The sequence below is a fragment of the Miscanthus floridulus genome, chromosome 15 (genome assembly GCF_019320115.1).
Source record: "Miscanthus floridulus cultivar M001 chromosome 15, ASM1932011v1, whole genome shotgun sequence".
In the NCBI taxonomy this organism is placed as follows: domain Eukaryota; kingdom Viridiplantae; phylum Streptophyta; class Magnoliopsida; order Poales; family Poaceae; genus Miscanthus; species Miscanthus floridulus.
Window position 1 is genome coordinate 19154051 of NC_089594.1, and position 26841 is coordinate 19180891.

The 26841-nt window shown below is 39.6% G+C and overlaps 3 protein-coding genes across 3 annotated transcripts; 2 read left to right on the forward strand and 1 right to left on the reverse strand.

Annotated features, from left to right (window-relative positions):
* Window positions 1-2548: 2548 nt before the first annotated feature.
* On the forward strand, window positions 2549-3607 carry LOC136507131 (disease resistance protein RPM1-like). The gene has a single exon (XM_066501954.1). It carries the CDS (start codon window positions 2549-2551, stop codon window positions 3605-3607), a length of 1059 nt encoding a protein of 352 aa, XP_066358051.1.
* A 5992-nt stretch (window positions 3608-9599) lies between these two features.
* LOC136509415 (putative disease resistance RPP13-like protein 2) lies at window positions 9600-19610 on the forward strand. Its single transcript, XM_066504220.1, has 3 exons — window positions 9600-9952; window positions 11727-11948; window positions 17150-19610. Exons 1-3 carry the CDS (start codon window positions 9687-9689, stop codon window positions 19440-19442), a joined length of 2781 nt encoding a protein of 926 aa, XP_066360317.1. The 5' UTR covers window positions 9600-9686; the 3' UTR covers window positions 19443-19610.
* A 713-nt stretch (window positions 19611-20323) lies between these two features.
* LOC136508779 (UPF0400 protein C337.03-like) lies at window positions 20324-26242 on the reverse strand. Its single transcript, XM_066503556.1, has 8 exons — window positions 26163-26242; window positions 25855-26058; window positions 23798-24045; window positions 22859-23035; window positions 22609-22765; window positions 22352-22491; window positions 22223-22258; window positions 20324-21548 (listed from the first exon to the last, which is right to left on the reverse strand). The coding sequence occupies exons 2-8, from the start codon at window positions 25994-25996 to the stop codon at window positions 20667-20669; spliced, it is 1782 nt and encodes a 593-aa protein (XP_066359653.1). The 5' UTR covers window positions 25997-26058; window positions 26163-26242; the 3' UTR covers window positions 20324-20666.
* Between the last annotated feature and the right edge of the window lie 599 nt (window positions 26243-26841).

The window sequence follows — 26841 nt, forward strand, 5'->3', positions numbered from 1 at the left end:
GGATGGGGACTCCATCGGCGGTAGTGTCGGACGCGGATACAGCGTGAGGTAGAAGACAGCACCGACTGACATGCAGGCCTGAGGTGTCCGCGACAGAGCGAGAGAGAGGATGGCATCTGCGCGCTACTGGGTCGTGGGGTGCGCTGGGCCGAGAGAGAGGGAAGCGACGGTGAGGCTCAGTTGGGCCTCACAAATGAAGGAAAAGAGATGGGCCGCCCGCGAGAGAGGAGAAGCTAGGCCGACCGGGCCAGAAGAGGATTTTCCATTTCTATTTTGTTTTCAAAACCAAATTCAATTATGAACCAAATGCAAATTCAAATAGAGTTTCAAATATACTTTTCAACTCAAATAAAAATGAGAAATTTTGGTAAGTTTTCCAAAAATAAATTTTACAACTTTTTAAAGTCTTTTTTATTTTCAAAATCTTTTCTTTCAAAACCATTTTTAATTTCATTTTCAAAAACATTTTGAATTCATTTTGAATTTTGGATTCAACCACTCATTGCTATAAATCAAATACACCGGCATGTATGCACAACCATGTTGCTACACCCTATGATGAGTTTTAATATGATTAAAAGTATTCTTTTTCCTATATTTCTTGTGCACAAAATTCATAAATAAATCATGTTAATTCTATTTTAAAAAGTATAAATTTTAGGGTGTTATAATTCTACCCCCCCCCCCTTAAGATGAATCTCGTCCCCAAGATTCAGAAGACGTCGACTACGAGATAGAGATACTTCATTTTTAGATTCTTCTTTACTTCCTCGTGTAGTTCCATCTTTTTATAAGGATCCCACTTTGCATACGATAACCTTGCTTCAAGTAACTTACCAAACTAATTCCAAGATTTTGACAAATACTCCAAACGATACTCAGGTAACTCCAATCACTAGGCCACCTTTCCTTTTTAGTCCATACTTATTAATTCTCTTCCTTAAAATATCCACCTTCCAACAGAGCCTTCTTACTTTCTTGCTCCAAAGTAGGTTCTATAACCAACTTTAAAACATTAATGACTTTATATGCTCAGATCAAATTACTCAACTCTCAAATACAATTCTAAATCCACATAGAACCAACTATAGATGTCTCATATCTCCTTCCCAAGGTATTTGTTCCTCTACATTGCCATCTGAAAACACACGGTCCACTTTACTAACCTCACAGGACACACCTTCTAATACGTCATTCTCATCTTCCTCAGGTGCAGGTTGAATACCCTCATACTCAATTCTTTCTCTTGACGGTGTTGTTAGAAGCACCGAACGTTGAGCATACTTAATTACTCCTTTACAAGAAGATAACCATTCCTTTCCAAGGATAACATAAATGCCCATTAACTCCAAAACTACAAGGTTTGTCTCAAAGTTCTTCCCTTTGCTAGTGCTCAACTAAACCATGATCTTGTAACTTGACTAATGGTATATGCAATAAACATTAAAATATGACTTTTTAGCAACTTGGAAATAGGGGGCTGGAGTGTTTAGCTACTTTCTAAATGCTTCAGATTCCTCTCCCTAAGGACTTATCAGTAAGTGATAATCTGGGACTTACAGTACAGCTATGAGGGCTATATGGCTCTGGCTTTAGCTCAGTATGAGGACCTTTTCTAGCTTGTTAGTGGTTATGTTTATAGGCGTAAGAATGGCTTGATGAATCGGGTATAGGATAGCCTCTACTCTTATGTATATAGTCGTGATGGAATTATGCCATTCGACAGGGGATTCCTATATCTGTTTGCCGAGTGAATCTAATGGACCTAACTTGTTAGACGAACCTTTGAAAGGCTTCATAGTGAACCCTGCCTGCTCACCTTGGGAGTGTTTTGGGAGTAATTAACCCGGACATATGGGTATCACGACTCACAGTAAAAGTGTACAACCTCTGCAGAGTGTAAAACTGGTATATCAGCTGTGCTCATGGTCACGAGCGGCCTTGGAACCCTTATGGAATAGATTATCACTAAGAATTATCCATTTATGCTATTCATTATTCATGTTTACATTGATCATGTGTTTATATGGGATTGAAACCACTTGTTGCTACTCTTATGCTAAAATTGTGACAACTAAAAGCTGGATGCTGTTAAACCTGTGTCAAGCCTTTTGAGCCTCATGAACCCCATGTTACCCTTGTTGAGTACGACATGTACTTACCCTTGTTTATTTTCATTATTTAGATAAAAATCCCGGATGGGTAACAGATGGCTATGGTAATGACGACTTTCCTGAGGATTACTAGACTTGTGGTCAACTAGTTGACGTCCCAGTGATATGGAGCTTCCACAAGAGATTTTTCTTTATACTTCCGCTACATTTATGTGAAGACTGTCTTATTATTCATGATATAATAAACACTTGTGATGATACTATTTATAATTTGTCGGCTTATGTGTGTGACTGATCTCTGGGCGCACATAAAATTTTGCATCCCATTTTATCCTTAAAATCGGGTTTGACAGCTACGATCCATCTTCTCTCAGTATGAGCAAGAGCCTAATAAAGGTAACCAGGGGCACAGGTCCAAAGGAAGTCGGGCATATATGTTTCATTTATCTCAACGAAGGGCAATCTCTAAGATGAAGAAAGACATCATATCAAACATCAAGGAACTATTTCATGGATCTGAGTTTCTCCGTGTCATCAATCTACAAGGCATTAAGATTGGTGAGACTTTGACAATTGCAATTGGCAATGTTGTGCACTTGCAGTACCTTGGCATCACATCATGTTCACTGAAACATATCCCACGGTCCATCGGAAGACTCACTAGCCTCCAAACATTGGACGTGAGGGAAACTAATGTCCGAGAGCTCCCAAGGTCCTTTTGGATGATTAAGACCCTGAGACACGTCCTTGGTTTTGTCCTCAAACTGCCCAAGCAAATTGGCAACTTGAAGCAGCTGCATACACTTGACTCCATAGATCTTGAAGAAGTTTCGGAGGAGCTGACTTTGGAAAGGACACTAGGAGAGATGATCCATCTTGAGTTCTTGTCAATCTGGCATATCTCACATGTCAATGTGAAAGCTCTTTCTGGTGCTCTAGACAAACTTGAGAGCCTTAGGACCCTGATCTTAGAAGGTAAAATTATTCCTTCAAATGTCTTCGCCACCGCTTCCCTCCGACGTGTCAAGTTTATATTCCTAAGTGGGGATCTGGTACATTCATCTGATCTAGATGGTAGTGAATCCTTTTGTCTCCCTAATCTCATCATGCTTTCTCTGGAGAAAACATATGTGACTCAGGAATTCATTAGCAAGCTGTCTGAGATTCCATTTTTTGCCACCCTTGCATTATACCCTGGCTCGTACAAGGACAAGAAACTTGTATTTGCTTCATCCAAATTTCCACGCCTCAAAAAGATGAAGATGATTGACGTGGAAGTGCTGGAGATTGTTGAAGTTGAGGTGAGCACGGTTCCTGAGCTCAAAGAGTTGGAAATTCACTCCCCATTCACAGGTTGCTATCATGATATTGACCTGGGTAATGACAAGAAACGTTCTCAAAAAACAAGGATCGTGGTTGATCTTAAAAAAGAGAATAATTATGTTCATGAAGAAAATGATGATATGTCTGAATGGTGGATGATATTCGCATGAGTCATGGTAAGGTAAAATTGGCACCCACCGCAGCCATGCAAGTATTATATATAGATTAACATGCCATCGTTCCTATGAGCTACATGCTTGTATATGGCCACTGTGTATGGGGTATTGTGTGTTCCCTGGGCACTCTCTTAAATATGCTGTGTTGTTCGTGTTGAATGATTGTAATTTGTAAATATTTGGATGGAGTCGTTATTGTCGGTGTTGTTCTATGTACAAACTTATATGTAACAATAATGTGGCAAAAGTCATGACCCTTACACTGCCAAGAGCCCATACATAAATGTGTGCTACTATAATAAAAATGCAGTGAATGTTTACCTGCAGAACCGCAGAAGCATCAAGAATATGAAGTTGAACATATGTTACCATTATTTTTAAATAAAAAACATCACATAAATGATGTGCGATAATTCCACTGGAAGATTGAATTTGAGAAAAAAAAATGTGTCAATTTCTACCTACTCCACTGCTGCCAGTTCCTTGCTTGCTGCCATATCCTCAGCTGTGACAAGGCTTTGGTTATCATGTACTGTTATATATGCTTCTCATCTACACAATATTCTCAGATTGGACCAAATACTGCTGTCCCATTTCACAATGCATAACTTACATCAAAGGAATCTATTACCTCAGCAGACCATATACACGCACGGTTTTATTCACACAACTCAAGTCTGTTGATTTCTGAATCACAGCACTTGATCCAAACTGGCCCTTGTCTAATAAATATCCATTTTCAGAGGGTGTCGAGACTGTTCGCATTTATGTGATTCAAAATATCTACCTCTTAACATAAAAATCACAGTCTTCTATAAAATTATTTTGCAAAAAAAACTATTTTTATAGTAGACAAAATATCTACCCAGCTACCCCTTATAACATAAAAATCACGGTCTTCTAAATTTTTTTATAGTAGTGAGTTGATAGTGTATTGAACAAAAAAAAAGTTAAATGGAGATGCGAGGAGTTGAACCCCAATCCTTTAGAAAGCTTATCATAATGCTCTACCAATTGAGGTACATCCCCACATTTTATATTTATATTTATCCTTTAGTTAAGTATTTTATTTTTTTAGAATTACACGGTACAACACAGATGCTCATAGCGCACGCACACTCACCACCTCGCTGCCGACGGGAACATTGCCTACCCACGGAAAGCACAACGTCATTAAATCCTAGAAAATTTTGGATTATTCAAACCCAGGAACTAAGGTGCTACTAAGACTCTTATAATCATTAGACTATATGCCCTTTTGCAGTATTTTCTTTTTTTTTTTACTTGCACTCCTAAGGTCAAATTTATATAGTGCCCACCGAAAATACAACGTCTTTAAATTCTAGAATATTCAAACCTAAAAACTATGGTGCTACTAAGACTCATATAATCATTAGGTTACATGTCCTTTCGTAGTATTTTCTTTTTTACCTGCACTCCTAACGTCAATATTATATAGTAAGTTTTTTGTCGCAATTTTATATAGTGAGTTGATAGTGTATTTTTTACTTGCACTGCTAACGTCAATTTTATTGTGAGTTGACAGTGTATTTAACAAAAAAAAGTTACTAAATGGAGATGCAAGGAGTTTCACCCCAAACCATTGGAAGGCTTATCATAATGCTCTACCAATTGAGCCACATCCCAAATTTTATTTACTTATTCACTATAAATATTTTTATAGTTAACTATTTTCTTAATATAGTTATTAATTGAAGATGCGAGGAATTGAACCCCTAAGCTGCTACACTCCAATTGTTATTTACTTATATTTACTATAAATATATTTATAGTTAATTGCTAGCTTTCTTAGTCTCACTCCTACCTTCAAATTTATATTGTCGTTAATTAGACATCGATATGAAGTCATCAATGAGATTGTCATCCAATAAAAGGAGTTGTAATTGTATTTAACAAAAAATAAATTAATTGGAGATACGAGGAGTTAGAACCCTGAACCTTTAGAAAGCTTATCATAATGCTCTACCAGTTGAGCTACATCCCCGATTTTATATTTAATTATTCATTAAAATATATTTTCTTTTTTACTTGCAGTTGTAACTTATAAGAATGGACAACCTCACAATTGTTGTCATGTTATTACACTAGATCATTAGTCAATTTGAAAAGAGGTTGAGCGAGTGATTAAATCGAAATAGTTCATTGGACATGCGAGGTATCGAACCCCAACCACTAACATGGCAACATTCCCTATTTTAATTAGGTACTTTTGCACTATTATATAATTGATTTTCTAATCAAATACTTTTTATTATACTCATTACTCATAAGGGTCGACAATATTGGAACAAGCGGCTTCAATTTTGTGCTCTAGATTATTAGAGAATATGAAAACAGATCGAGATGGTGATTAAATACACAAATAGCTCTTTCGATGTTCAAATGAAAAGAGTCGTGAATGTACTAACCAAAAAAGAATTTAATTAGATATGCGAGGAACTGAATCCCAATAGAAAGCTTATCACAATGGTCCACTGATTGAACTGCATCCCAATTCTACTTATCTTTGCACTGTACAAATAATTTTATATCTGAAAACCCTAAACCCTAAACCCTAAAAAAATCACCCCAGCTCGAGCGGACGCGCTCCGCTATGACCGCGCTCTGCCGCGCCACCTCGCCGTTCTCCACGGCGGCTGGGGACCCGACAGCTAGCATCTCCACCGTGCCCGAGCGCGGCCACCCGCCTTCCTCCCTCTCCATCGCGCCTCCCAGCCGCCCGTCTTCCTTCCTCTCCACCACGCCTCCGGCCCGCCGTGGCCTTCTCTATCTCGCCAGCCACCTTCTCCACCGGAGCAGCGACAGCTCACGCCAGCACAAGAGATCGGGAGCGCCAACATCCAGTGCCACCCCATCCACCTCGCCGGTCACGGAAGGGAACGTAGGGGAGGCTTGCGCCTACGCCTGCGCCTGTGCCTGGGGAGGCTTGCGCCTGCGCCCCCATCCACCTCACACCGTCGGCAGGAAGGGGAGGCCTGAGACACCGTAGTTACCCACTAGGTAGGCCATGGCCGCCGGCGACGCTGTGTTTCAAGTGTTTCAGGGCATTATCAGACATGTTGCAGGTCGATGTTACAAATATTCCAGTTGTTTCAGATGTATGTTTCAAGTGTTTAATACGGATATTGCAAAAGTAGATCGGAATGTTGCACATTTTGCAATGGTTGTGCACTTATGTTGCAAGCGTATGTTCCCAATGTTTCATCTGTCTTTCAGACGTATGTTGCAGGTGTGTTTATCTGGATGTTGCATATGTTTCACACATATATTGCAAGTGTTTTATCTGGATGTTGCGTAATATTTGCAACGGTTTTCAAGTGTTTTTGGGTGCTTTTGCAAGTGTTTCAGACGCATGTTTCAAGTGTTTCATCTGTCTTCTTTTGTATGTTGCAAGTGTTGTATCTGAATGTTTTAAAAGTAGATCGAGGTATTGCACATGGAATGCGCGCATGGAAAGCGGGAGGGGGCGTGAGCGGTCCCCCTCACGGGTCTAGTGGCATGGGCAACGTCTGGGGCGCGTGTGGGCCTGCTGCTAGGGCGCTCGCTCGCAAGTCTGACGCTGCTAGGGGCGCTCGCTCGCAAGTCTGACGCTGCTAGGGGCGCTCGCTCGCTTGCTGCGCGGGCACCGTTCGACGCTACCACCCCGGATCGGACGTCCGGGCGCTAGCAAGGAATTGACAATGGAACAACTGGTGTCAATTTTATACAGTAGATCGTTAGTCTACATGAAAAGAGATCATTATAGTGATTGAACAGAAATACTAATTTTGATAATGTATTAAATAAAAATAGAAGATGATAGGAGAGAGGCGAGGTAGAGTAACTGAACACCAAAACTTTAGAAAGCCTATCATAGTAGCTATACACCCTCTATTTCCTTAGTTTTGCAATCATTAAATTTATAATTGCTTATTTTGTACTTGCACTCGTGAACCATAAGAATCGATAATGGAAATGGTGATGTCAATTTTATACTTTAGATCATTTATAGTCAACATGAAAAGAGGCTGAGATGGTGATTAAATAGAAAGATTTTCTTTCTTATAATTCAAATAAAAAGAGCTTCTGATAGCATATATATATTAAACAAAAAAGAGGTTATATAGAGATGCAAGGAATTTAACCCGGAACCTTAAAAAAAGCTAACATAATGTGTAACAGCTCAGAACGGCAGGATCATCCTAGGGCTCTCTATTGGTGCAGTGCTTACAATAATCCCTGTATATTTTCTTTTTATATACACTTGGGGTCGCTATGATTCTAAAAGAGATGTCCTCTAGTATTTGCTAGCTATGCATTGCTGCTACTCCATTCGTGGAAGAAACCGTGTTGAAGGAAGAAGACAAGAAAGCAAAATCCACAGGGTTTATTGTCGCCACTCCCCCAATGGCTGCTAGCCTCTGCCACCGCATCATCTGTTTGTTTGGGACGCGGCAAACAGCAGCCATTCCTTCCTCATCCCGGCATCAACGGAGCCCATGCATCCTTCCCCTGCCTTAGCCGCGCGGCTGGTTATTTGAACCACTGCCGCCATGGCAGAAGGCCGGCCTCACACAAACTCATCACAAGAGTCGTCACAACCTAGAAGGAGGCAGTACAGTACACATGGCTCCCTCCGTGATGGCCACATGGCGTCGTCGGCCACCGACGCCGCTCCGTTCCAGGGGCTCAAGTCCACCGCCGGACCCCCCCCCCCCCCCCCCCCCCCCCCCCCCCCCCCCGTCGCCCGCCGCTCCACCAACGGCTTCGGCGACGTCAGCAACGGCGAAAGGATCAGGTGCATGCAGGTAACCTCGCTCGCTCTTTATATATTTGTTAAATGTCAGTACTATCCGTTGCTCATGCTGTCATGCAACACAACAATGCAACGACACGTGTGGCCGATCGAGGGCATCAAGAGGTTCGAGACGCTGTCGTACGTGCCGCCATTGTCTACACAGCTGCTGAAGCAGATCTAACAACACAGCTGCTGAAGCAGATCGACTACCTGCTGCACTCCAACTGGGTGCCCTGCCTCGAGTTCAGCAAGGTCGGCTTGGTGCACCACGAGAGCGCGAGGTCTCCCGGGTACTACGACGGCAGACACTGCAAAAGATATTCTATTTTTTGACATTGTATATTTCTCGTAACATAGACAACTGATCTCATAGCTCACTATTTATGACATCTGTTTGACATGAACAGTCACGTCAAAAAATGCGTGTCGCGAATAACATTTTTTTACTTTTGTATTTTTCATGTTACTAATTTATAACATTGGTTTTTATGTCAGAAAAATATATGACATTGATTTTTACGTCACGGAATACTTAGACCCTGCCACACGTGTGCAAGTGCCACATATGATCGGATGCTGACATGGCGCTGTGTTGTTAGATCATGAAAATGTGACAAAATTGAAATGTGGCCTATTAAAGCCCATATGACAAGCATGCTTGAAATGGGCCACAAATATATTTGAGCGATTTTTTTATCGTGGTCCATTATTGCATTAGACTTTTTGGCTCATTTTTTTCTCTCAGATCAGATCAGCCCATGCCATAATTTGAACTAGACCCACGCCATAATTTTTTAGCCCATACAGTTTTTTAATATTATTTTCAACGCAATATTCAATATATACAGCACAACCCACTCAAGCGATTCCAAAAGGTGGTTCTAGCTACCTAGCTAGCTAGATGCATCCTTGGTTACGCTGCGTGTAGAAGCCCGGCTGTGCACGCACATCTGTCGGACGGCAAAGCACGCGAGCGCATCGAAGACAAGCAAAGAAAGGTATCATCGGCTAGCTTTGCCGCTCTTTCACCTCCGATTAGCAATGCCTATCTGAGCAGCGAAATTAAAGAATCAAATCAATCCCTATCTGAGCAGCGACTCAAAGCCCGAGATCAAGCATTTTGTTTCCACGCATGCACGCCACCGTAGCATATATACACACACACACAAATGTGCGTGTTGTCGAGCTCGTTGTTTCTGAAAGCTACCCAGGCAGCCAGCTGAGCTACGTACGTTCCCAGCAGACGCGTAGTAGCTAGCAGCTAGGTTTAGAAGGATGGCGGAGGCGATCATCGGGCCTCTGGTTGGGAGGCTGCAGGAGGTGGCCGTCGGCGAGGCCCGAGCGCTGGTGGGGGTGAACGCCGACATCCACCGGCTCCGGGACAAGCTCATGTGGCTGCAGGCCTTCCTCCGCGAGGCCGACACCAGGCGCCGGGCCGTCACCGACGAAGTCACCAGGGTCTGGACGCTGCAGACGCGGGACGCCGTCTTCGACGCCGAGGACGCCCTCGATCATTACCATCTCCATGTGGACATGTCCAGGTACCCACCCATCTTTAGTCAGTCGATCCGCAGCACACACTACTACCTAAAAACTTTTTTTTTTTGAGAAATACATAAAAACTTAACCAAGCCGTTTGGTTTTTGGTCTCCGAGACAGTTGGGCCGGTTGCCCATCTCGGTTATTCGTGGACGGACAGCCGGCCCAGCAACCGCCTCGGTTAATCATTAACCGAGGCGGACACCGTAAGCCAACCGTCTCAGTTAATCCATGATTAACCGAGGCAGTTGCCTTATGACAAGCGTCTCCGTTAATTGATTTTTTTTGGAGACGGTCATTATAAGCACCCATCTCCATAAATTGATTTACGGAGGCGGGCGTAACAAGATGTTCGCCTCACTTAATGATTATAATAAAAAATAATTCATAACTTTTTCATATGAATTTGGATGAAGACAAATTTTATATCCAAATTATAGCTCTCGATGAGATCTACAATTTTGTAGTTGAAAAGTTTTCGAATTGAAACTGTTTAGGGTCTATTGTTGTAAGTGCACAGATTTTGAAATTTAAAATTTAAAATTATCAAACGATCTCGGATGTTGATATGGTCTATACAAAAGTTATAGTTCTCAATAGAATCTGCAACTTTGTAGTTGAAAAGTTTTTAATTTGAAGATGTTTAGAGTCCTAAATATGTGTTCGAATGTTATAGATTTTGAAATTTAAAATTTTGAATTCCTAAACGATCTCAAATGTTCACATAGTTAATAACAAAGTTCTAATGGCCTGACCTGCTCTACATGTTTGATATTGACAAGTTTTTGTTTTAAAGTCATTTAGTATCTCAAATATGTGTTTGAAATTCCCATGTTTTGAGACTTAATTTTTTGAATTTTTCAAAATATCTCTGATTTAGATACATCATATACCAAAATTGTATTACTTCACAAGCTTTAAAACTTTGTAGTTAAAAGTTTTTTCATTTGAGTTCATTTAGTAGCTAAAATATTGAATATAAGATTACGGAATATTGATATAAAAAGATAGCATATTATATATAGACATGAATGAGTGTGTGGTGCAGTGGTATTAACGGAGGCGGGCATTTTAAGACGCCCGCATCGGTTAATGGGATTAACGGACTCGGACACCTTAATGCGCCCACCTCCGTTAATTGATTAACCGAGGCTGGCAAAGCAACTGCCTCTGTTAATCCACGATTAACCGTGACCTTTGGATAGAGGCGGTTGCAATGCCCGCCTCGGTAATAAAAAATATCCGCCTCAAAAAAGATTTGTGTAGTAGTGATAGAGCTTTAAGTACCAACAAGTGATAGTACTCCCCAAACCCCAATGCAAGTATGTTAGTCCCAATCAAGGTCGTGAAATATTTCCTCGGTTCCAAATATAAGATGTTTTAGCTTTCCTAACTACTACATAGCTTTCTCTGTGTAGTCAAAACATCTTATAATTTGGAATGGAGGAAGTAGATTGGCAATACACTACCAGAAAAAACAATTCTAGAAGACTGCCTCTCTAATTAACATGAAAGGGCTATGCAAAACAATTACACTAGACAATCATATAGAGCAGTCTGATCATGACCCTACAATCCACAAAATTGATGACCGAATGGTTGCAACAGATCAGACTGATGTGGAGCAAATCTGGAATAATATATCCTTAGTTTTTTCATTGTAATATCTCTACATTTTTTTGTTATGAACAGTGCTTCTTTTATATTTGCTCCAGCTCCACATAGGTTCACAAGAGTCTTCTCTAATTTATAATATGTCATATATGCATTCTGAAGGTACCCAAGGTGGGCTCGTCCTACTATGATATATCTTGAAACATTCACAATTCAAGTACGGATGAGACGCGGCCTATCTAGAAAAATTAGAGCCATCAACATGAGGCTTGATGGCATCATTGAAGACAAAGATAAATACAAGATAGAGGATTCCAACAAGAAGACAGATGTGACATGGAAACCTTCTACCTCAACATCTATAAATTACACTCATAGAAAGTTGTAAGTAGAAAGAATTACCTTTTGTACTTAACTATATTCTATCGCTGATTTCACTTATGTCATTCCTATGGTAGGGAGTAAGAAATCACTAATTTTGAGACAAGATCACTAGACTATAGATTTCTTGTCTATGAATAATCCAAAAGAGATGAATTATTTGCCTTCCAACTTCCATCCTCTTGCTTTTTTTGGTAAAAAGAAATGAGGAATGAAATGGGTGAATGCCGATTTCACTTGCATTTGAGGATAATTTTGTGCCTTACTTGATTGATAGGGCACATTAATTATGTTGTCCTAGTCAATGGGATAGATAGATAATAAAAATCTCATTTGATTAAATTGAGCTTAACTTCCTATCTAAGGATACACACCATAGCTGCTTTGGTGAGTACAAATGGAGGACCTTACTCTTTGGGTGGGTTATAACTCCAACATATTGTCTTAAGTACATTGGTATCATCTTATAGTCGGTGTGATGTTGTGCCACATAGTCTTGAGATGACTCAACAGGCAACTCATATAATGTGTAGTCTTTTAGGTTGTTTTGTGTTAATTCCAAACAACCGCCTCTTTCCCTCACCCCCTCCCACTGTCTCTCATCCACATCATCCAAAATCCAATGTGGCATTGGATAGGCGTGAGCATAATTAACCGAAACCGAAAAACTGAACCGAAAGAACCAGAACTGAAAAATTCGGTTCCTAATATTGAGGAACCTAAATAGCCGAAGAAAATTCGGTTCCTACTCTTGGATAATCGATTAATCGACAGAACCGAATTACATGAATTATACTTCCTTCACTTGCATTTTATAAGATTATGTTTGGTTTATGTGTGATGTTTCATATTTGAACTGCTATATATTTATGTTCTTATATTGCTATTGTTCCATTTTAAATTATTATTATTATCTAAAATGGATATAGTGTTGCATAAATTTGCTTTAGAACACACGTACTTATTGTTATCTTAACCTCTTCTGAAAAAGTTCGGTTAGTTTGGCTAGAACCGGAACCAAACCAAAATAACTGAAAACCGATCAAAATGGCCAGTTATGAGAATTTTTTAGAACCAATCGATTCCCATTTTATAAGAACCGAATGTTGGTATTTTATAGTGTAAGTAAGAAATTAAAAATTCTGCAAGCGCACAGATATACTATTGTAGCCTTTCACTGGGAGTAATCCGGGTATCGTGGTAATTTATATTTTACCACTAGGAGGAAAGATGGCAAGGATGGTATTGATAAATATTTATTTATGATAAAATCATTAGCTTAAACACATACTCTTATACAAGGGTAAGTTTAAGATATTCAGTAATATAAGTTCATAACAATTCAGAGAGAAGTAGATACTCATAAAATATTATATATAGTTAAGTTAAGAAAGATTTTTCATTTATTTCTAATTAACAAGTCACATAAATATACACACTAAAACAATAATCAACTTCTTATTTATATATAAGGGACATCATTAAAGAGAGATATAATAATATAACTACTCAATTAATGACTACGGTCCTACTAAGCCTACATGCCAAGCTTGGACTACAGAGAATCAATGAGAAAATATCACACACATTGATCTACCAAGTCTCAGAATATAAGTAGTATCCACAGGCAAAACTATGTCTAAGCACCATGCTCACAAAGTTCGGCTACTCAACTCACTCGAGTACTGAATTGAGCACTCTATGAACTCATATATAAACTCAAAGGTAACTAAAACTATACCATGCATATACTTGAAATAAACTAAAAACATAATAAAGAGAAACACAATATAAATTAAGATCAAAGTCACAATAAGAGATAAAGGATACATTAACTTTACCAAGTCTTCCGGAGACAAATCCGGAACCCCGAGTAATAGCACTAATCTACTTGAATCTTACTTATGCTAACTATACTAGAACTAATGATATCTGGAGTTCTACTTTCTTCTTCTGAATTGGATCTCTGAATGAATCAAGATGCTCTCTAGGAGGGGGTCTTCGGCCCCTTTTATAGGAGGGTTTGAGTAGGGAGCAAGTAATCACCACGTCATCGATCCTCACCAATTCTAACGCCCACCATTGGATCAAACCGATTTGAATAAAGGGTGGAGATTGATCCTCAAAGTCGGTGGAGGAACCGCGGCGCCGACAAGTGGGTCCAGGGGGGTCGCCCGACCTATAGGTGGGGTCAGCCGACCCCACCATGGCCCCGTCCACGTGGAATTTTATCTCTGTCCCATGAAGGGGATGTTTTGGGCCCAATAGAGTTGGTTTCGTTGCGATTGGATCAGATCTCTTGTGATATTATGGCCTACTTTATCTTATTTTCTGAGTAAATTCACCTGTAATTATAAAATCACCAAAACTCATGAAAATAGTTAATTTAAATCACTACACCTATGTTGGTGATTAATTTTAAGAATGAATTAAAGGTAAATTGATGGTTTATAATCATCAATATTGACCGTCAACACCGAATTTCTTCAAAAAGCCGAGAAACCGAACCAAAACGGAACCGTAAACCGAATGCCCAGCCCTAGCATTGGATGAGACAACATATATATAAGACTGCTTACGTGTACTAATCACCAATGTACTTGCCCTTAGGTGGTAACAACCTAATTCTTGTGTGGTGGTTGAGTTGTGAGGGTGTGACTTAACCACTATTGTTGAAATTGAATGGTTTTAGGAGTTTATTTGTAGGCATGTGATAGTAGCATCCGTGAGTATGAGATTGTGGTATGCCATGTGGGGAGGAGGGTATTACGAGAAATGTCACCATTGTAACTGCAAGAGGAAACAATTGTTCTTTGGTGCATGCGCAGCAACAGTTTTCTTATAAAGGAAAGACTTAACTATACTTTTAGAACATTAATGAGTTTTGAGAACTCTAACATGATTCAAGTTTTAGAGATGTTAGACTAATTGTTTTAGTTCATTTTAAAGTTGAAACTTCAAGAATTCAAAAATATGATTCTTCTGTTTCAAATATAAGATTTCAAGTCTTAGAAAGTGTCAATGATTAAAAAGTTTACAATGCAAAATATTTTTATTAAGTAGGGATTTCTTGTCACCAAAATAGTGTATCGAACATGAAAACACAATAAGTTATGTAGATTTAGGATTCCCAAGTGGTAATATCCCTACATCTAGTATTTTTCTTCATTATATCAAAAGAAGATTATTGCAACATGTATGTTTTAGATCTAATCATATGACCTCATGTAAAGTCCTAAATGTGTAGTCAGAAGGTTCTTGATTTGGATATGATATGGTGTCTTATCGGCTAGCTTCTAGTCTTTTTTGCAATCTAACTGTGACCTCCCTGTAATGCACCCCACCTAATGCTTTTATAGTTGGATTAAGGGGAGATATGTTATACATGGAGTTCCAAGTGAAATAGTTTGGATCATACTTTTTAGAATATTTAGGAATATTTCTTTGTCTAAGGATATCTTTTGTATAACATGAATAATAGCAAAACTACCTACATGTACCTTGTTTTTTTCTACCATTATAGTTGGCAATTACCAGTAATAATGAACATATGAGGGTATGCCCAATAATTATTAGGTTGGTTATATATGCTTTGGATCTAGAGCTAGATAGTAACACAAAAGACACAAGTTTAGACAGGTTCGGGCCCTTAGAATGGTAATACCTTATGTCTTGTGTTTGGTGGTTTATATTGCTTGTTTTCGTATGTAGATGTGGATGTTTTGTGGCCTCTATTGGCTCAGTCCTGACCAAGGGACCCTAAGTGCCTTATTTAGCTTGGGGGTAGGGTTATATGGTCGATTTTCTTTCTTAGTCGGATAAGGTATGCTTCCTATTGATATAGAATCCATTTCTCAAAGTAATGGAGTCATTCTCTTATAGGAAATGGTTCAAAAATCGATATTCAAACTTTTACGTTAAGGTATCATGAAAAGTGATACATGTGAAGATTGTGTATTTTAGTCACATTCAGATCTATTTTTTGAGTCCATGATATCACTGCATTGGATGGATCTTCCACCTATTTAGCTAAGAAAGAATAGACGCAGAGGTGGATAATATATCGAGATCAAGATCATGAGTTGGCGCATAATGAAGATGCCAGTAGTCGTGAATATCTCCTTCATTCCCTAATCCAAGATTGGAAAAGAAGACTAAGAGGGGCCTATCGAGAACAAATAGTTAATTAAGTTTAGAAGGCTATTCCATAATTCAATTCCCATTAAAAAAATACTTAGTCTCTTAAACAAGACATTCTAAAACTTAGAGAATTCAAGTCATTAGGATTTCCTTTTATATGAAGTAAGCGATATTTGAGAATTTCCTATAAACATTGGTTTTATTTGGAATTCAATCAATCAACTACGAAACAAGAGAGCTCTTTTATTTTAACAGAAAGAAACACAAATTAACAAAAATAGATACAAAATTATTATAAACTAAAATGAATCAAACTTATTTTATATTTTAATATTTTTAACCAAATTCATTGATTAACCTTTTGAATTTAAGCAACTAAACTCATTCTCAATTTTGGAACATGAAGAGATATACATGCTAGTTATCTCAACGACGACTTGAGGTGTTCTAGGTGGCACTATGACCCTAGACCAGCCCTAGGTGTGGTAGCCACAACATAGTCCCTTCGGGGTAATCGTTCGCAGGTTTTCATGATTATAAGTGAAAATTGAATAGTCCAGTTTCATAAAAGAAAAAGTAGCATTCAGTTTCTACAGGAAGAGCCACGAGTTTGTTGGTTATGATTTATCCATACATTGATGTGTGCTCAAATTTTGCGCCAACACATGGGTTCTTAAAGGCAACCGGCCCATCACTACTAAAAAAGGATTTTCAAGAGTCCTCCAATTATTCGTAGATAGCGTTTAACTTCCATTCAATGGGTCCAAGGACCCATGCCACCTCTGTAAATCGATTTATAGAGGTAGTGTGGCGGCAGTCTTAAGATGCATGCCTCTGTATTGTGCATGTGGTGTTATAGTGGTATCCCTTCTCACTTTTATTTGCAGAGTAACTTTGGCTGATTGAGGCATATATTGACTGAAAGAAATGGAAGATTATTTTCATCTTTTCTGAAAAAAATATCGATGGGCAATGGATAGATTATATTTGGCACTATGTTTGATCAACTTACTCTTCAGACAAAACTTACTGGGACTAACCACTATACAATGGTTGAATCTCAGGGATGATGTCCATGATTCAGATGAGGTGATATATGTGGAGGAGCACAAACAATTAGAGGATGCCCTTGTTAATAACCTAACTGAACACCAAGTGTGCAAAGAACACTATCCAGTCATGATCACTGTTTCCGGAGAAAGTGGTATTGGCAAGACAACTCTTGTGAGAGACATATACAAAAAAATGGAAAAGAAGAAAGTGTTTCAAGTGCAAGCCATGGAAAGTTTTGCACCTTATTTGACTGCTCCCAACATCCTTCAACAAATTACTCAACAACTGACAGAAGACGACACGAATTGCCCTAAAGAAATGGCACAGAAGATGCTGAAAAATAAATTAAAAAATAAGAAATACTTGCTCGTGATAGATGGTGAAGTCAGTGGTACTGAGTGGAAGCACTTTTTGACTAGCATCCCAGTTGGCACTAGGGGTAGTAGAGTAGTGCATATCACACAAGGTAAACCAGAAGAGCCACCTAGCAGCTACCATCATGTCACCATTCAGTTAAAAAAACTTACAGAAGATGCTTCCATGTCATTGTTTCATCAGAGGCTACCTAAGGAACTGCAAGATAAAAACCTTAAGAAGTACCAAAAGAGTATTTTCAAAATCACCCAAGGGTTACCTTTGGCGGTTGTTCTTTTATCAGGTCTTGTGCAAACCAAGGTGTTCCCAAGTGAGTGGGTGAAGGTTTTTCACTACCTTAAGTCCAAGCCATCAGCGAATCTTGAAAGCATGCTGTCAGTTTGCTTTGATGATCTTCCACATGAGCTAAAATGTTGCTTCCTCTACTTTGCTGCGTTGCCAACCAACACTACAATTGAGGCACGCAGCTTGGTATTTATGTGGGTTGCAGAGGGATTTCTAAGTTCAAAGGGCGGGAAGACAATGGAGAAGATTGGCTACATCTACCTATCTGAGTTGATTAATCGGAATCTTGTCAACCGAGTGAAAATGGATGATGATTCCAGTTTTGGGAGTATGTCGGTCACAATCCAAAACAAAGTCCATGACTTTTTGCAGATAGAAGCACATGAAGCAAGCTTCGTGGAGGTCCATAGCCATGATGATATCCCTACATTAACTAGTGCTCGCCGCCTCTCTCTGCAGAACTACACTGACAAATATGCTGTCCTAGCCCATCCATTGCCAAAGCTACGATCCATCTTCTCTCAGTATGAACAAGAGCCTAATAAAGGTGATCAGGGGCACAGGTCCAAAGGAAGTCGGGCATATATGTTTCATTTATCTCAACGAAGGGCAATCTCTAAGATGAAGAAAGACATCAGATCTCACATCAAGGAACTGTTTCATGGATCTGAGTTTCTCCGTGTCATCAATCTGCAAGGCATTGAGATTGGTGAGACTTTGACAAGTGCAATTGGCAATGTTGTGCACTTGCAGTACCTTGGCATCACATCATGTTCACTGAAACATATCCCACGGTCCATCGGAAGACTCACTAGCCTCCAAACATTGGATGTGAGGGAAACTAATGTCCGAGAGCTCCCAAGGTCCTTTTGGATGATTAAGACCCTGAGACATGTCCTTGGTTTTGTCCTCAGACTGCCCAAGCAAATTGGCAACTTGAAGCAGCTGCATACACTTGACTCCATAGATCTTGAAGAAGTTTCAGAGGAGCTGACTTTGGAAAGGACACTAGGAGAGATGATCCATCTTGAGTTCTTGTCAATCTGGCATATCTCACATGTCAATGTGAAAGCTCTTTCTGGTGCTCTAGACAAACTTGAGAGCCTTAGGACCCTGATCTTAGAAGGTAAAATTATTCCTTCAAATGTCTTCACCACCGCTTCCCTCCGACGTGTCAAGTTTATGTTCCTAAGTGGGGATCTGGTACATTCATCTGATCTAGATGGTAGTGAATCCTTTTGTCTCCCTAATCTCATCATGCTTTCTCTGGAGAAAACATATGTGACTCAGGAATTCATTAGCAAGCTGTCTGAGCTGCCATTTCTTGCCACCCTTGCATTGTACCCTGGCTCGTACAAGGACAAGAAACTTGTATTTGCTTCATCCAAATTTCCACGCCTCAAAAAGATCAAGATGATTGATGTGGAAGTGCTGGAGATTGTTGAAGTTGAGGTGAGCATGGTTCCTGAGCTCAAAGAGTTGGAAATTCACTCCCCATTCACAGGTTGTTATCATGATATTGACCTGGGTAATGACAAGAAACGTTCTCAAAAAACAAGGATCGTGGTTGATCTTAAGAAAGAGAATAATTATGTTCATGAAGAAAATGATGATATGTCTGAATGGTGGATGATATTCGCATGAGTCATGGTAAGGTAAAATTGGCACCCACCGCAGCCATGCAAGTATTATATATAGATTAACATGCCATCGTTCCTATGAGCTACATGCTTGTATATGGCCACTGTGTATGGGGTATTGTGTGTTCCCTGGGCACTCTCTTAAATATGTTGTGTTGTGTTGAATGATTGTAATTTGTAAATATTTGGATGGAGTTGTTATTGTCGGTGTTGTTCTATGTACAAACTTATATGTAATAATAATGTGGCAAAAGTCATGACCCTTACACTGCCAAGAGCCCATACATAAATGTGTGCTACTATAATAAAAATGCAGTGAATGTTTACCTGCCGAACCACAGAATCATCAAGAATATGAAGTTGAACATATGTTACCATTATTTTTAAATAAAAAACATCACATAAATGATGTGCGATAACTCCACCGGAAGATTGAATTTGGGAGAAAAATGTGTCAATTTCTACCTACTCCACTGCTGCCAGTTCCTTGCTTGCTGCCATATCCTCAGCTGTGACAAGGCTTTGGTTATCATGTACTGTTATATATGCTTCTCATCTACACAATCTTCTCATATTTGGACCAAATACTGCTGTCCCATTTCACAATGCATAACTTACATCAAAGGAATCTTTTACCTCAGCAGACCATACACGCATGGTTTTATTCACACAACTCAAGTCTGTTGATTTCTGAATCACAGCACTTGATCCAAACTGGCCCTTGTCTAATAACTGCCAAGTCAAAGGAAAGCAGCAATTTGCACCCAAAAGGGAAGCTATACTAAAAAATAATAATAATAAATATAAATAAATAAATTTAAACAACAACAGGAGAAGTATTTGCAGTTCACATCATATCTATGACACTATGACCAATAAGTTCTAAAACGGCATCAGCCCAGCCCTAAAACCGTTATGTCAGAGGGCAACTCTTAAGCAACAATTCCAGTGCCACTTTCTTTTGCCTCAGGGGATCAATGCAGATGGGGGAAAGACAAGTCTAACTACTACACAGAACCAGGAAGGGTTAAACAGCTCAGACCAAACCAAGGAGTCATCACAAAACCCTCATGCCTATTCTACAATTTTTCTAACCGTGACAACGGTCCTGCCTCTCTTGCAGGGCCAGTCACGTATAAGTTCGATACTAGGTGATTATTGTTTAATGTACAAAAGTTAGCACAAGGTGCTGCCTTTATAGCCCGATGAATGCCATGCCACCATCGAGTCATTGTCGTTGGGCAGACGGAGACTGTTGCACCTGCACTGGTGGGAAGAACCCCATGCCTGCTGATGATTGGAAGAATCCTGCTGATGTGGGTGATTGCTGTGGTGCCTGAGGAGACTGCTGCTGCTGCTGGGGTTGGTTCTGAGCCGGTGGAAGCTGAGGTGGAGGTGGTGGACCACTTGGTCCTGGAAAACCTGCCGGCATAATGTTGGACATTGGAGGCGGAGGTGGCATAGAGCCGGCCGTCATCCCGAAAGGTCCCATTCCCATCATTCCTCCAGTACTTTGACCAAATTGTTGCAGAAGTGGTGGCAAAAATGGCGGTGGAGGTGGTGCAAATGGACCTGGTACTTGGTTGATCTGCGCTGGTAGTTGCGTGGGCACTGCTCCAATCTGTTGTTGCATCTGTGGCACTTGCACAGAAAAGGGAGGAGCACCCATGTCACTGCCCTGTGCGGTTTTCTCAAGCCTAGGCCTCTTTTCAATCTGGAAGCCCGGCAGTCCTCCAGAGAGTTCTCCAGAAGGCGATCCACTATTCATGGAAGATAGTGAAGCGCCATGTTCAGCAACAAAAGATGATAAAATGGAGCTCAGAACCTGCACAGGTGCTGACAAAGATGCCAGCTTATCTGCCATTGCTGCTGCCGTTCTCTTGGGCTCATCTCCCACTGCACTGACTGTAGGGGCAAGTGAGGTTGCTGGATTCAGTGACTGTAACTGGGGAGACATCTGCCTTACTCCAGAACCCTGTATCATAGCAGCTGTTTGTTCTGTTGGGATAATCATTAGCAGACTAGAACTAGATCCTGTGCCATTTGCGACAACGGCACCATCAAATCTTTGCCTAAGTTGAATGGCATGTTCAGCCTCTGCTCGAGCAACCTGTTATGGCAATCAGATAAGGGATTACCAATAATGTCATGAGACAGCTAAAAGATTATTACACCATAAATAAATTTCAGAAAAAAAAAGAAAGGAGCTAATTGAGAAGCAGCAACTGGAATCAAGACATGCATGTCGGCATCGCCCAAGGCACAAAACAGAGAAATGCAAAGGCCCGACTAGAAGGATGTGAAGACCACTCTGAAAGGTGATCAAACATCTCAAGTTGCTATGGAAGTAGTTTAGGTGGGCTTTTTCAATATAACAGGCTTAATCTCAAGGTGCTAAGAAAGAACTCTAGGTGGGTTTTCTCAACATAACAGACTTAAAGTTGTAATCAATAAATAAATAGTTCAAGTGAGCAGTGGAATTAATAAATAGTTTTTAGTGAACATGGGTTTGGCCAGGTAGGAATCAGAACTGGCAAGAGGCATACTTGTGCCATAAAGGTGCTAGATGGCTCAGACAACACACATGCTCATGGCTTACTAGTGCAGGTGCCATTTATGAAAACAAGAATTCAGTTGGGAATGAACGGATTAGGTCTCTCCACTTGAAGTTCTACACATATCCTCTAATAGTACCCACTTTCATAGCTGTGGACGGACATGATTGCAAGGAACAATAACAGATGAAAAGTCAACATGCAATAGGGCATAAAGAATAATTCTTACTTGCAACTGGCTGCGAAGAATTTCTGACTTTGACTCCTGTTATAGAAATAAGAAAGACAATTTTGAAAAGCATGAGTCATATGTAACTGAGATGGAACATTTGGAAGATAATGAAAGTGTGCATAAGACCTGTTCAATGAGAGCTTCTTTTAATTGATTTATCAGCGATATCCTCGCCACATCTACACTTTCAAGTTGTGAAATGCACTGCTTCAGGATAGTTTCCTGTTCTTGAAGATCAGAAATCATTGTTGAGGCAGGCTGATCACCTTATGAAAAAACATGCAGACCAAAAAAAAAAGCAGAACAGATAAGAATGGTGTCAAACTTTCTTCCACAGCAGATATCCACAATGTTAATAACTAGTGAGCAAGATAAATCCTTACCTTTGGTACTAGCATCGTCTATATTTTTCTTTATCTTTTCTAGAACACTAACAGTACTCTTACATTTGTTCAAAGCTGTGTCTTCATCAAAATGTTGATCAAGCACAGCTTGGTATGCAGTCACAATCTTTTCAGGCATACCACCAACAGTCAGTTTCTACAGAAGAATTCAACAAGTTAATACTCTCATAAGCAATTCAATATGTTTTCACCAAAAAAGGAGAGTGATATAGGATAACTAGCAACTTACTTTTAGTACTGTACTGGAATCCTTCCTTGCAACTTTGGAATTTAAGGGCTTAGAGCTAGGATTTGAATTATTCTTATTCCCATTGTTATCGAATATAGGAGGGTTGTCACCAAAAATGCTGTCTTTCAAACTTTCAATACGGGTTCCAAAAACTTTGCGTTCATCCCAAATTCCTATCTGTAATTCCAAAAGATAAGTTAGAAACAATCTTTTTATTCTGGATTTCCAAGAAAAAATGAAGCAAATCAATTAGCCATCAGTTATCCAGTATTTAGTCTAGTTTCAATAAAGTATCATGTCCTATTGGTGCACATTATCCCGGCAGATTTTGCAGCAAATTTCTTTACACAGTAAAACTATGATTAAAATTGAACGACCCTTCCAAATATTTATAACATCAGAAACACCAGTGGAAGAAAACCTGAATCACTGCTTCTGGCAGATGAGTAGCAACTTACCAAGCAAGACAGTGTTTAAGAAAACAAGATATTCATTAAACCCAACACTATTGGAAATGGAGGAAATTAGGCTACAAACTAAAAGGCTAAATGCTTTACTAATTGATTCTGTTCTAGTTAGTTTAAGCTCTCAATTTCTGTACATTCAATTATATATACCAAAATCGAATGCACCATGGACATGACCATGATCATAGCTTCAAAAGACATCAGAGCAAACAAGTACTATCTGGAATCCAGAAAAGTGCGCCAGGAGAGTAATAAGGATATTTGAATAACATAAAGCAACTAATAGCATATAACTCCAATAGTTTGCTACAATTAAACTGAATTGGCCATTGATTCAATGGTACTATAGTACTTTAATTGTACTAAAACATTTAGGTCCTCCTGCATTCTTGGACAAGGCTCTAGAACAACTCTAGGAGCTGCTGCACTGCGAAGAATTAATCTCATCATAGTGAAACAAGATAATACTTACTAATCTCGCCACTAGTTTCATTCCTTCTTCTCCCCCATTTTCGTAGACATGTTTCAACGATCTGGGTAAAACCCTCCAGAACTCATGCACATAATCTCCTCCTTTGCGCTTACTGTTTTGCAAGATATCATTTGATAGAAATAGGAATGATATTTTCTTATCCTCTGTTGCACTACTGAACTGCTTTTCCCATGTGTCTACAACCCTTCTGGCCCTCTTGCGGTGAAAAATGCACCATTGTGAAAGTGCTGCATAAGGGTTAAGGAATACAAGAAAGAACTGCTAATGCAATATTTAGATGCAAACTTACATAGGAAAAATATAAAATTCTAATTAAATTTGACATATGCACAGATAGAGGAAATGAGGAAATAAATAACCAATTTGGCCATTTATTACTTAAAGCACACAAGGTATATAAACCACAAATTGAGTCCACCAACCATCAACATGAAAAAAAGGGGGAACATAGATACTTGGTATTATATAGGTGCCATCTATGAACTCTACCTACCCTGTAGATTTCCACTGACGTGTTAAAAGTTCTGCTGTTTCCTTCCAATTTTACAGTGAGTGTCATATTAAATCTCAAGAAGCAGAACATGTTCTGAGGGAAACAAATAATAACATTGCTCATAAAACCTAAAGTTTAGCTGTGGAGATCAAATTAGGTGAATGTAAGCGTGAAAAGTTAACAAGGAACAAGATCATTTTTCTTCTACAAGGCACAAATTGTTAGTATGTTTTCATATTTTATATTTCTAAGAGACACAGCAACATATGCAGTATATTTCATAGCAACTTGCTTAGAAATGGATGGCATATACCACATATGGCATGGAATTTCTCATGCAGAAGCAAGCACATTGATATCGAAACAATGATACGATTTTTACTGCATCTGTACATCAAACTCCAAAAGTATGCCCCGCAGAATGTGTTTATTTATGCAATAAGAGGTCATATATATCCATAATGTAAAAGGCAAAGTAGTTTTGAGAAATACATTTTCAGCGCAATAAAATGCTGCAGAATTTGTTTTGAACACGAAACAGAAAAATAGCAGCAGAATTCCATAAAGATTGTTCAAAGAGCTAACCAAAAGTAAAACAGGCTTACTAGTTACTACCGTACTATTGCATAAATAACAGCAACCAGGGGGAAAAAACTAGATAGCAGTTAGAATCATATGACTAAAACTTTAGGTCCTTATTAAAGGATGTGGCATATAATTGTTCTGCTCCATTAATTTAGTGAACAGGATAGCCAGGATAGCAAAAATAAGTACCCAACAAGCAAGAGACATATATAACCTAGTAATTACTGATAAAATGTAGACTCCTAGGAGTTCCTGTTAAGATTTCCCATTTCACAAAGGGGACAGCCTCAAATGACAATGAAAATCATATATATACATCTAAATGAAAGGCAAAATTGGGAGTAACAAAAAAAAATTAGTCCCAAGAAAGTTGGGGTTGGCTAGAGATGAAACCCACCCAACAAGAGCCACCAACAAAAACTATAAAGAAGTAAAATGAAAAGGGTATTAGTGGCATAGTCATGGTGATAGTACTAGTAGTAAAAGGAGATTAGTAACCTAGCCCTCACCATTCGAGCACGTGAAAGTTGATTTCTACGCGCTTATATTCAAGGATAAAAAAGAATAAAATGAACTGCAGCACCAAAGCTAATTAGAAATCCAGAAAATGTTGCATGACCTATAAGAGAAGCACTTTTCTCAAATAAACTACCGAGAAAGGCACTAAAATCAAGAGAATTTTCAGGGAGTGCAGTAACATAAACACATTAAATTCATACACAAGAGGATTTATAACTTCTACCCATGTGCACCAGCACACTACCAACAACACAGCAAGCACTGTACGGAGCTAAACAAAGAAGGGTAACTTCGTGTGCACAATGGATCTCATAGCCAGTTCTTACATAGGCATTCCAATTTGCAAGTTAGGGCTTTACTGGATATACTAGATTAACCGAAACAGGAAGAAACAGCCAGGAACACCTAGAAGTAACCACGGGAGAAAAACAAAGGATACTCTGAATGCTCGCCGCTGTGTTGTTGAGCTTGTTGAGCTTATCAACAAGCCTCTCCTCGCTGAAGGAGCCGCCGCCGCCGCTGCCGCTGCCGCTGCCGCCGTCCCTCGTTTCCACGTCTACACCCGCCTTCGCAGCAGCCATCACGAAGTCCCCAACTAATTCAACTTCCTCGCGGATAGGCCAAAACCCAAGATCGAGCCAACCTTGTGCGCAAAAATTCAGAAAAAGAATACATCCCAGAAAATCAGAAATTTGGGGATTGTGGTGAGAGATTAGAGCTCGGAGTTCTCAGGGGAAAGATGCGTACCTCGGTGGCGATGAGCTCGAGCTTGGCGCCGCAGACGAGAAGGGGGAAGTGGAAGGGGAAGCACGAAGCAGGAGGGAAGACGAGACTGAGAGGGTTTTGGTTTGTGGCTTCCACATCCACCCTTTCCTAATTTCCTTCCCTTGGGTGTATTTTTTTTCTAGTTTTTCCTCTTTTTTTCGTTTTTCCTTTTCTTTTCTCTCGCACTGAATTTTGCTGTGGGAGTCGGAACAGGAAGGGTTTTAAAAGGATCACTGTAGTGCTTTTGGAGGGGATCATGGGCTTAAATATAAAAAAACAACGCGTAAACTAGGGCCAAAACAGGGGCAGATAGCGATAGATATATTATATTCTACAGGCGGAGAGGGAAACCACAATCACGTGAGCGTCGAAGTTAAAAGAGGAATGCTTACGGTAGGATTATGCGCTATAGATTTAAGAGCGAAGGCAACGTCACGCGAAGAGTAACGCCTGCTAGCAGAATTTGTAATATTATATTCTACGGGCGGAGAGGAAAACCACCATCACGTGAGCTCCAAAGTTAGAAGAGGGATACTCACAGTAGGATTATGCGCAATAGACTGAGCGAAGGCAACGTCACACAAAGAGTAATGCCTGCTAGCAGAATTTGTAATATTATATTCTACGGGTGGAGAGGAAAACCACCATCACATGAGCGTCA

Coding starts and splice junctions, on each gene's coding strand:
- LOC136508779 (XM_066503556.1), bottom strand. CDS start 25,996: ATGGCTGCTGCGAAGGCGGGTGTAGACGTGGAAACGAGGGACGGCGGC. Junction 24,046..25,854: donor CACAGCGGCGAGCATTCAGA/GTATCCTTTGTT, acceptor ACCCTTATGCAG/CACTTTCACAATGGTGCATT. Junction 22,492..22,608: donor AGACGATGCTAGTACCAAAG/GTAAGGATTTAT, acceptor TTTTTTCATAAG/GTGATCAGCCTGCCTCAACA.
- LOC136509415 (XM_066504220.1), top strand. CDS start 9,687: ATGGCGGAGGCGATCATCGGGCCTCTGGTTGGGAGGCTGCAGGAGGTG. Junction 9,953..11,726: donor CTCCATGTGGACATGTCCAG/GTACCCACCCAT, acceptor TGCATTCTGAAG/GTACCCAAGGTGGGCTCGTC. Junction 11,949..17,149: donor AATTACACTCATAGAAAGTT/GTAAGTAGAAAG, acceptor GTTGAATCTCAG/GGATGATGTCCATGATTCAG.
- LOC136507131 (XM_066501954.1), top strand. CDS start 2,549: ATGTTTCATTTATCTCAACGAAGGGCAATCTCTAAGATGAAGAAAGAC.